At 36.5% G+C, this 11,607-nt stretch overlaps 1 protein-coding gene across 1 annotated transcript in view; it reads left to right on the top strand.

The window, feature by feature from the left end:
- The first annotated feature begins 736 nt into the window (after positions 1–736).
- Positions 737–11,607, top strand: part of LOC119828291 (85/88 kDa calcium-independent phospholipase A2) — a 12,490-nt gene continuing 1,619 nt past the window's right edge. The window contains exons 1-14 of the mRNA XM_038350408.1: positions 737–935; positions 1,017–1,227; positions 1,299–1,389; positions 2,399–2,566; positions 2,904–3,035; positions 3,467–3,650; positions 5,564–6,008; positions 6,417–6,590; positions 7,035–7,303; positions 7,754–7,897; positions 8,542–8,674; positions 9,081–9,226; positions 9,862–9,977; positions 11,001–11,211. Coding sequence (XP_038206336.1) covers positions 923–935; positions 1,017–1,227; positions 1,299–1,389; positions 2,399–2,566; positions 2,904–3,035; positions 3,467–3,650; positions 5,564–6,008; positions 6,417–6,590; positions 7,035–7,303; positions 7,754–7,897; positions 8,542–8,674; positions 9,081–9,226; positions 9,862–9,977; positions 11,001–11,211 — 2,437 coding nt within the window. The 5' untranslated portion in view covers positions 737–922. The remainder of the gene's footprint in view (positions 936–1,016; positions 1,228–1,298; positions 1,390–2,398; positions 2,567–2,903; positions 3,036–3,466; positions 3,651–5,563; positions 6,009–6,416; positions 6,591–7,034; positions 7,304–7,753; positions 7,898–8,541; positions 8,675–9,080; positions 9,227–9,861; positions 9,978–11,000; positions 11,212–11,607) is intronic.

The following is an 11,607-nucleotide window of genomic DNA, read 5'->3' on the forward strand; positions in this document are numbered from 1 at the left end:
TTCAGAAATGGAGTTTCATCGATGTGAACTGAATTGAATTCAAGACCGGTACAATTCCTCAACCTGAGACTTTGTGTTACCTAAGTTTGAACGCGATCCTCGTTTTTCATAATAAACATCATAACAAAACGATGAAATTAAAGTTAAATTAAAAAAAAATAAGGTAGAAAGTTACGATGGAAATGATTTTCTAATTTGACATGCAATGTATATTGTAAACTATGAGCTATGAAAAATGTAAATTATAAACGTACATAACTTTTAATCGATGGATGTATTGTGATGATACAAAGAAAGGATTGACGAGAAGAATAAGAGAAAGACTGGGAAGGGTCAAGATAAGGATATGGGTCGCCGGATCTCCCATTCATCGAACGAAGTTGCATAGTAACTAGTACTATTTCACGTCGATTATCTGAGGAGGTGCGATACGATGCGAGCTGGCCCAATTAGTAACTTGTTATTATTATACTACTCTTTGAACTTGTTCGTAATGTGTGGCCCTAAGTCTATTGCTGTAAAATTCTGATATGTTTATTGCTTTTATTTGCCATACGAGACGACATGAGAGTTTTTAAAGGCTTAGTGTCTGTAATGAGTATTTAATGAAATGCCTACCTATATATATTTGACATTGGCAAATAGTCAAGACTTCTTTTTGTGAAATGGCTCATACCTAAAATTATTATTGACGTATTTCTAAACGTTAATGTCATTTGATGTCTGATGGCTTGATGTCATTCGTGTGTCATCTTCAGAGGAGAAACGACGAATATTAGGTATAAACTAGTCAGGCATAAAAAATATAGCGACAATTAAAAAGAAAATTAATTATAAACAAGTCTATTGATTGGTGCGTGCAATGATAAAAATCGAGTAGTGTCCTCTTATATAACTAAAGAGAAAATTGCAATAGAAAAACATGTTTAACTCCTGTAAGTACTAAAACAAAATAAATAATTTTCTCATTTGAAAACTGTTTCTTGTTTTTCAATACATATCGTTTTTTTTTTTAGTTTTTCGGAATTGGCTGGCGGTCGAAGACCCACCGAATAAAGTTATAGAAGTCAGATCTGACAATTATATTTCGAGACCAATACATTACAGGGATGATTCAATGCTTATGTATGGACCAAAGAATCCCTCCGATGGGAAAAATAATAAGGATAAGTGTTACGAAATTGTTCTACACAAACCTTTCACTGAGAGCTTACACCAAATGTACAGGTTTGTAACGTTAAATAAGGAATATTATCAATTATGAAATAAATTATTCCAAGTTATACTGTTAATTTCAGCTTATTCCGTTCAGAAAATAGAGAAGAATGTGAGGAAAAGTTTATAATATTTAAAGAAAGGATTCCTGTGTATATTAAAGTAACAAAGGAGGTGAGATATTATACTTATTTCACAGTAAGCAACTCAAAACAGCAGTAAAATGTTTTTGGGATTCATATCTATGTGTCCTTTTTTATCATATAATATGTATCTCTTTAATCATCAAATTGTATTAAATTTCAACATGGAAAATAAAGAGCCTGTAAGAAATAATTATGTACCAAATAAATATTCTTTAAATCTACTGCAGTATAATGTATGTATAGTAACTGCATATGTATTTTGCCTGGAAGTTATAAATGGTTCATATATCAGATCCTTTATACTCTATTGCATATATTATAATAGGAATATCTATACTACATTTTAAAGAGGAAGCTTTTGTATGTTTGTAACATTTCATGCAACAACTGCAGGACTAATTTCAATAATTCTTTCACCATTGGAAAGTTTTCACTTTAATGGGTGATATCGGCTTTTTAGTAGCACGGAAGCCCGAAGAAACAATAGTTTCTTATAATAGCATACATGTCTATACAAGAGTTATCTTTTTGTTATAAAAATGGGGCATTTTAAACTGTTATCTATGTGTGGTTGATTGAGTAAAATGTATATCTTTAGGAACAACCAATAATGTGAATATAACTGTAGACTAACCATTTTAGTGATAAATACTTTGATGCTGATTATAATGGCTGCTTAAGATAACTTTATATGAATGGTTTATTAAAAAGTCAATAAGATTTTTGTTATGATGGTAAAATGTATGTATAATAAATACCTACTGTAAATAGTATATTTAAATTTAATATATTAGAAGAAATATAATTACTGAGGTATCTAACCTCAATGGTCTTTGAAAGATGCAGTTTATTTTAAATCTGTGTGAACTGATATTACTAAATATTTATTGCATCATAATACCTAAATTTATAAAATATCACTGATTATCTATTATTGATAGATTACAATAAGGAAATACAGAAAAATTTTAAGTACCTGTTTTTATGTTATATAATGTAATGCCATGAATATAAAAAATAACAAGATTTTTTTATAGTGTACTGTACCAAGCCTTCAGAAGCTATGTGATATATTAAGTGAGCACAAATCATGGACAGTGGCTCACATGGTCGCACATTTTGGACAATATGAGCTTCTCAATGAGTCCGATGTGCAAAAACACATTGATGAAGTGGATCCTGCAACTGGTGCTACAGCGCTGATGGTATGTTTTGAAATAATGAGAGTATGTATTTTTCAACCGACTTCGAAAAAAATATATAATTTTTATATGAAAAATTTAAAAAAATTAAATTCTCTGTTTGGATTATTATACTAAGACTACTTTGGAATGTAGTGGTGTTTCACTGATTTGCATCGGAAGCCTGGCACATCTCTCTATCTCTCTCTGTCTATCACTCTTGCTGGCATAAGCTTTTCCAGGGGCATGGTTTTAGTGGGGTAAACTTTTAGATATTAAATTTTATGTAGCCTATATCATTTATTATTTGTTTGTTTTTATTTATTCGACATATTTAAACCAAGATATTTATTTTAAACAGATAGCAATAAAAACTGGTAATGTCAGAATGGTGCAAAGTTTGCTTTCAATGAAGTGCTCTCTCAATATAATTGATCTCGATGGGAACTCTGTGTTTCATTATGCAGCTGCAAGCAACAAAGAAGTTATTAATGTAAGTTTTTAGTGGATTTTTTTATGTCCATATTTTCAGTGTAACATAATTTAAAATATAGTTCCATATTCTGTAACCACTTTAAACCATCTAAAGCAAGTTTTTGTAATCATTCATAGAGAAATCGAATATTAAGCAATTTATTGCTACAGATTGATCTTTTAGGTAACCATGAAGTGTGATGAAAACTAAACTGAGAATTGTCAGTAAATTTGTTTCAGATAAAAGATTTATCTCGATATGCAGTAACTGTAATTTTTCTTCTAAAATGCAAGTCTAGAAAATTCAAAATTATGTACCTCATAAGTAATGATAGAATAATGTAACATTATTGTAATCTCATGCTATATTTTGAATGCTGTAGGCTCTATAATATCAATTATCATCATTTATAAACTAAATAAAAAATATTTAAATCGTAAATATTTCAGGCATTGGCAAGCAAAACATCAGAATCTTTGAATATATTCAACAAGCAAGGTTACACTCCTCTACACATGGCTTGCCTCGCGGATGCGCCTGACTGTGTGCGGGCGTTGCTGTTGGCTGGGGCTGATGTTAACTTGACTGCCGCTTTGAAACGTACCACTGCGAGTACCAGTCAGGCAATTCCAGGTGATTTTAGTTTACTTGTCGAGCTGAGGTATTGCTCACTTAGATTATGGGTAAAAGGATTCTTTATGTTACTTGATATTTCATGTCACAATCAATGAAATAATTAAAAAAAAAAACATATAAGAGGACAACATACTCTTTTGATTCTATTTAAAATTTAATGTATGATAGACTTAGTTCTTTTCTGTTTTTTTTTGTAACTTTTTTTGTAACTTAGAATGGGGGATAGTAATAGTTGATATTGAGGTCCAACAGTTTTCCTTTAATTTGTAATTCCTCGATTAAAATAATTTTGATATTCCAATGATTCCTACACTAAAAAAAAACATAATTTACGGATTCTCTTATGTGACGTCAATAAAAATTATTCTATAACGTGATATCATAATCAATTAAATTTTTATAAAGCTTTGGAAAATCCGAACCGTGACCAACAGGAACAATAGCTAATATTCTTAACATCGTTCCATATTAAGCCTAGACATAGTAATGGCATCTATATAAATATTGTCTAATGTTGTTCAAATACATTCGCTCGTGTCATATCTGTGCATACAGTCATTATATAACGACGATGACGCATAAATGTCTGCTAGGTAAGATAATAAAACATAGATATCTTAGTATTGAATGTGTTTATATCTGTTAATTGATAAAAATATTTAGGCTCGGCGAAGTTTGTTCGGTTTATTTTTTTATTATATTTTCCTTATATACATACTAGCGGGCCGCCCCGCTTTCACAAATGATATGTTTCGTTGTGGAATTAAAAAAATTTCGCATTTTCGCCTTTAAATCAAATGTAATATGAAAAAGAAAATCCATTAATATATGAAATATCCTGCATCCCATGATAAGCGATTTTTAAATAAATATTGAATCTGTTAAACAAATTTCTCTGTTGACAATCGGTCATCAATGTTAAATTTCAAGGATCTTTTTTACGAATAACATTTTTTGTTGTGTGACTTGTTTCAATTTTGTAATTTCTATAGACATCCCAAAAACTAATGAGATTTTATTATACACTAGCTGCGACCCGCGGTGTCACCCACGTCTGCCTATGTGTTATTCCAGTTGTCCAGCTATCTACGTACCAAACTACATCGGTTCAGTAGTTTTTGTGTGAAAGAGTAACAAACACACACACATCCTTACAAACTTTCGCATTTATAATATTAGTAGGATTAGTTGGATAGGATAGGATAGGATAGGATAGTAGGATAGGATAGGTTTGGATTATCTGCGTGGGTTTTCTACCAATTGACGAGGATAACTTTGTGTTTGATGGGATATTTATGTCATTCCCAATTTAGAATTTGGAGTGTTACCTCCCCCCAGAAAAGACGGAAGATGTTTTTTGTAGAAAATAATTATTTTATGTGTGAAGTGACACGTTTTTGTATTTGATGTTATCACATTGTCGATTATAACTGATTTGAGCGTCCGTTCCTACTCCAAGGTTACCATTATAGTTAGTCATACGAAGTTTACGTAACATTCATATGATAAAACTTTTCATTTGGTACAAACTTCATATGATGCTAGATTAGCAAGTCATTTGATTATCCACAAAATTGCGAGTTTGTGCCGAAACTGCAAATTTCACGATAGTTCGGCGTTAAGGCTGTATAGAACTGTAGCCTAAGATTGTAATAATATTGTCATCACACTTCACACTAATATTATAAATGTGAAAGTTTGTTTGTTTGGATGTTAGTCCGTCAATCGCGTTGAAACTACTGAACGGATTTTGATGAAAATTTGGTATACAGGCAGGATATGAGCTAACATAGTTGATAGCATACTTTTTTTTCCGATTAAACGTTCCTAAGGATAAAACAGGAATCTCGATATCCGGGCGGAGTCGGGACAAGCGTCTAGCAATGGATAAATTTAATTTGAATTACCAGGCATCGTCGGTGACGTGGTCCAAGACAGCCGACCCAAGTTATTCCAAGAGGACATGAAACGCGGTGGCACGCCTCTACACTGGGCGATATCCCGCGAAGTGGTCGAAGCGTTGGTCGACAAGAACTGCGACATAAACGCCCTAAACTTCGACGGGAGAACGGCCCTTCACATTATGGTGCTAAGGAGCAGATTGGAATGCGCCACCGCGCTGCTGTCCCGAGGCGCAGAGCATTCCATCGGTGACAATGAGGGGAACACACCACTGCATCTCGCCGTGAAACAAACGAACGCGTCGATAGTGCAAGCGCTTATTGTGTTCGGTGCGGAGTTGGAGGCGAGGAACAATGCCGGGCTGACTGCCAGGCATTTGGTGCCGACCGAAATGTCGAATAACAGCAGTTATGATAAGATCTTGTATTATCTACACGCTGTTGGCGCGAAGAGGTGAGGAATTGTGTTAAATTACATTTATATTTTTGTAAGATGGTTAAGTAGAAATTAATCTGGTTTAGTTTTTTTAAATTGTTCACAGTATGGTGCTCCTTTTTTATTTCTATTACTCTGTAATGTTTATGACACATATAATACATTTACAAAATGCTTGCTGTAGTTATTTCCCTATTAAATAGGAGGACTAAAAAGCGCTTAGTGTGGCTATGCTACCTACAGTTTAACAGAAAACTAAATTTATCAACGTTAAAATTCATATTTATCTCTGAATATAGCCAAGCCGGGGAATTGTAAACGGGGGTAATTGGAAACAGTTGTTCAATCAACTTTCAACTTTTTAAAAAACTACTTTTTCGCATGGCAATTTTTTGATTGATCCTACATGTTATTTCGTCAATGCAGGTGCGAATCCGACGTGCCGGGGTGTGGTCCGTCGTGTTCCTCTCGCGGCGAGTACAACGGTGTGCCGCCGCCACCGCTCGCTCGAGCGGCGACGCGTGAAATGATTAGTGATATGCTCACTGCTGCTACTATGGACAGAGCCGCCACGTTGGGCACGAGCAAGAATGAAGGCCGGTGAGTGGTTTTATCATCATAATCATCATCTTGATCATAATCAGCAGCAGTAGCATCATCATCAACATCATCATCAGCCCATATATATTCTCCTGCAGGGACTTGGACGTCCTATGAGGGTTCGGCCCTTTATCCACCAGGCTGGACAAGTGCGGATTCGCAGATATCGCATGTGGTGGAACTTTTGATTCTTCCGGGTTTGATCAGGCCGGGTTTCTCACGATGTTTACTTCACCGCTTCGAGCAGTGGTGATGTGGATCATGTGCAGATGAATTGAAAAATCCATTTATGTCTATCAATCGGCCTCAACTTTTCGCTTTAGGTCCAAAGTCCTAACCACTGAGCCATCATCTGTTTTTTATGTTCCTTCAAACTTCTCCAGTCAAAATCGATGCCATAGACACGCTCTAGTATACTTTAAAAATAATCGTTTCTACTTTCAGCTTACTCTGCCTAGACGGTGGCGGAATCCGGGGCTTAGTGCTCGTTCAAATCTTGCTAAACCTAGAAGCAGCGATTGGCAAGCCGATAATACACTGCTTCGACTGGGTCGCTGGCACCAGCACTGGCGGTATTCTGGCATTGGCATTGGCCACTGGCAAGACGTTGAGGGAATGCCAGAGATTGTACTTCAGGATGAAGGAGTTTGCGTTTGTTGGCATGCGGCCGTACCCCTCGGAAGCTCTTGAGAGCATTTTGAAGGACTGCTTGGGTGAGATATATTATTTTATAATTTACGTTTATTGATGTTATTATTTATGTCTTTCGTATGTGAAATTATTTATGTGCGAAAGAGAAAAAACTCTGTTCAAGTAAATCAATGTATTTTATGAGTAAGCACAAAACTGGAGTTTTTTACTCCAGTATTTTCGATTGCATTGAGAAAAAGGAAATTATCGTACTTTTTTAGCAGATAGCGAGTTGATTTTTTTTACAATTCAACTAGCTATCTGCTCTGGTGTCGTTTGTTGATATCAATAACCTATAGCATTCATGGATTATGTACCTATATAACGGTGAAAGAATTATTGAAATCGGTCCAAGCAAACATAATCTTCAGCCATGTATTATTATTATAATCCTCTAAATTATGTTATTGAGATTTATTCATTAATTTAATATGAGTTTTTCTTCTGAACTAAAATTAATTCATTTTTTTTAGGTACGGACACTGTAATGGCGGATATCGATTATCCCAAATTGATGATATTGGCGGTGCTAGCGGACCGGAAGCCGGTGGACTTGCACATTTTCAGAAATTATCAATCCGCTGAAGATCTCCTCTACGACTTTAATGGGACATCCAGTGAGTGAACTGTGATTGAATTTACAGCTTACTAGCATACCGCCCGCGGCTTCGCCCGCACTGTGCAAAACTTAACAAATTATTTACTGGCACCTCCATTTTCATCAATGGATACTGTGGTTCGTACATTATCCATTGATAAAAACAGAATTAAAATCGGTGTAGTCGGACGCGATAGAGGACTATATTTTTATAATATGTAGGTATTGTCATACTAAAATGTTAAAAAATTAACTAAATATTTGCATGCATATCCCACTATCTCGCGATAACCGTTTTCTTTACATTCTATTCCTCCTGCTTTTTTTTTAATTTCTTTTTTCAAGTTAAGCTAGTCTTTCTGTACAGGGTATTAGCATATTTGTTATTTTATAGCGCAGTTTCCGCCTAATATTGATACACCTATCGTATCTTTGCGATTTGTTTTCCTTTGCGTCAACAAGAGGTATTTAAATTTGAGGAAAGCTATTATGAGAAGAGTGTGTAGACATGTCCAAGAGACGTAAAATCATATTATCACATGGAAAGATCATAATTTTGCGAAAAAAAACGCATTAAATTGCATGGCGCAAGTGTTACGGATCACAATTTAGCAACATAAATTAGAGTGTACAGTTGTTTGGTGACACATATGTCGCATACAGGTCCCAAAGCAGAAGCGGGTGACCACTCCACGGTGGTGGTGCTGCCGGAGCCGCCGCCGCCCGCCGAGCAGCTCGTGTGGCAAGCGGCGCGCGCCACCGGGGCTGCGCCCTCATACTTTAGGGCTTCCGGCAGGTACACCACTACACGAATACGCTAAAACATACACACGTATAGCTTATAATCACCAACCGCTTTTCTTCACCAAGATAAGATTTTCAGTTCTTTATTATATGTTATAAAATAAATATGCTGTAATTCAAAATAAACTGGACCTTTTTCTCAGCAACGACTCCAGTTTAAAGTTCAGTATAATGTTTGTGAACTGCCAAAATTATAAAATGAAGAGTAGAGGGTATTTTCATTCGATGCCTTTTCTAGACTTTTTTTCTTCTTTTATGTCTGCCTATTGATATCATACAAAACTTGTTTTTCAGTATCCTGTTTTAATTTCATTATAGTAGGGTAATATACAATTAATTATTACTTTTTATTTCATAAAACTTCACTCAATAATTACACTTTAATTTGTCACTTTCAGATACCTGGACGGCGGGTTAATGGGCAACAACCCGACCCTGGACGCGCTCACCGAGATAGCGGAAGTGCGGCTCGCGCTGGAAGCCACCGGCCAGCACGAAGCCGCCAAGAAGACGCACCTTAAAGTCGTCGTTTCTTGTGGAACGGGTATGGTTTTTATCATTGTGTGTGGTAGTCGAGCACGCTTCGGCACGAATTGGGCCAGCTCGCACCGGGGAAGTACCTAACCCCCACAGGAGACCGGCGTGAAAAAGCATACTGCTGTGTTTCTTTCGGTATGTGGAAAAGCCGGAAGCCCATATTCTTTTCCTTACCCTTCCCAGTCCTTTCCTTTATTCCTCTCGTCAAAACTTTCTTAATCACTTTTCAATTTGAAGTCGGCAATCCACTTGTAGAGGCGTAAGTCTGCAATCGATTTTACGCCTCTCCAAATGATCATGGGTGGTGGTAGCGCTTACCATCAGGCGACCCACCTGCTCCATTAGCGACGGTGAAATAAAAAATAATAAATAAAAAAAAGAAAAATAAATAAATTTTCTATTCTTTAAAACTTAAAATAATTTCACCCAAGATTGCTTTCTAGATGTGAAAGAATCTGGGAAATCACTTAAGTTACATTCGCTCACCTATCACATCCCTACTAACGCTATAAATGCTTTACGTATGAACAGTGTCTGTTTTTTCCTTTATTATCGAAGACTGTTATCTTTTCCTTTATTATTGAAGGGCGAAGCTGACATTCAATTGAAATTAAATAAATATGTAATTTATAAATATTTCAGGTATGGTTCCAGTGACGAAGTTAAAGGATATAGATGTGTTCAAACCAGAGAGTTTGTGGGACACGGCTAGACTGGCGTTTGGTCTATCATCTATCGGCAAACTGTTAGTTGATCAGGTGCGTTAAATACATTTTTAATTTACTTAGATAGAGCGAATTTGTTGAAAACATTACCTTCAGATTATAATTAAAACAACTAGTTTTACAAGTTTAAAATAATAATTTCGATATGCATAAAATCCGATCGATGAGATCCGGTTCGAAGGACAATTTGACGTTCGAACCTTGGTGGCTTAGAACAAATCAAATGACACAGGATTACATTTTTCTACTTATAACTAAATATACAATATGTAAATACTAAATATATACAAATAATTATTAAACATAAACCATAAATTTCAAATCATTAAGAAGGTATTGAAAATAATAAAAAAAAAATTCACTTCATTGTATTAATGATGAGTTAAGAGAACTTTCAACTCATAGTACTTTTACGCAAATTTTTTAGTTAACCCATTAGGTTATATAGTTTTATCTGTACTAATATTATAAAGCTGAAGAGTTTGTTTGTTTGTACGCACTAATCTCAGGAACTACTGGTCCAATTTGAAAAATTATTTCTGTGTTAGATAGCCCATTTATTGAGGAAGGCTATAGGCCATATATGTACCACGGGCGAAGCCGGGGCGGACCGCTAGTTTATTATGTGACGTGAGTGTGTATGCGAGTTTGGCACCATAGTTTTAATTCTACTCGGATGGGTAAACTGTATACGTTCGTGTTTTCTTTTTCTACGTTTACGTGTCTGACGTCACTCCAGTTAAATGAATAGATGTTTGACGTTTGTTGTGTAATCAATGTGTAGTTATCGAGAGAGATATGTGTGCGTGTGCGTGTGTGCGCGTATGTGTCACGAGACGTATCGCGCGTTTGTATGTGTGTGTGAGTGCGACAAGACATGTCACGTCTGTGTGTGTGCGTGTGACGAGACGTTTCGCTCGAACGCGCGCGCGTGTGTATGTGTGTGTGAGTGCGACAAGACATGTCACGTCTGTGTGTGTGCGTGTGACGAGACGTGTCAAGTGTATGCGTGTGTGTATCTGACGAGCGGTGCGCGGCGCGGCGCGGCACTCGCAGGCGACGCAGTCGGACGGGCGCGTGGTGGAGCGCGCGCGCGCGTGGTGCGCGGCGCTGGGCGTGCCGTACTACCGCTTCTCGCCGCCCATGTCCTGCGACACGGCGATGGACGAGCGCGGCGACGCGCCGCTCGCCGCCATGCTGTGGGAGGCGCACGCCTACATGCGCGAGCGCCGCGACCGCGTGCGCGAACTCGCCGCGCTGCTCGCCGGTCAGTGCAACTCTTTACCCACTCATTTGAGTGTCAAGCGATTTTGAGCAAATTTTTCACCCTCTCCAGTCTAGTTCTTTATTCCTTTTGAAGTGGGCAACGCAATTGGAACGTTTCAAGCTCTTAGCAAATGTACATGGTCGGTGGTGATCGCTTACCATCAGGCGAACCACCATTAGTTTAGTTTTAAACTTTTTGTTCTATTCCAAATCCAATAAACCAAAAAATCATTAAAATAACTACTGAACGCAGCCGTTCTTGACTTATAATTGGTGTAACTAAACACAATTTCCTTTTATGTAATTAAACATATTTCTCTTTCAAATTAAACTGGTTCGAAATACTGAATTTTCGAAAATCTGTGCCGTTTTAGTTTTCATCAAAATCGGCTTTTTA

This window comes from Zerene cesonia, chromosome 7, assembly GCF_012273895.1.
Source record: "Zerene cesonia ecotype Mississippi chromosome 7, Zerene_cesonia_1.1, whole genome shotgun sequence".
Taxonomy (NCBI): Eukaryota; Metazoa; Arthropoda; class Insecta; order Lepidoptera; family Pieridae; genus Zerene; species Zerene cesonia.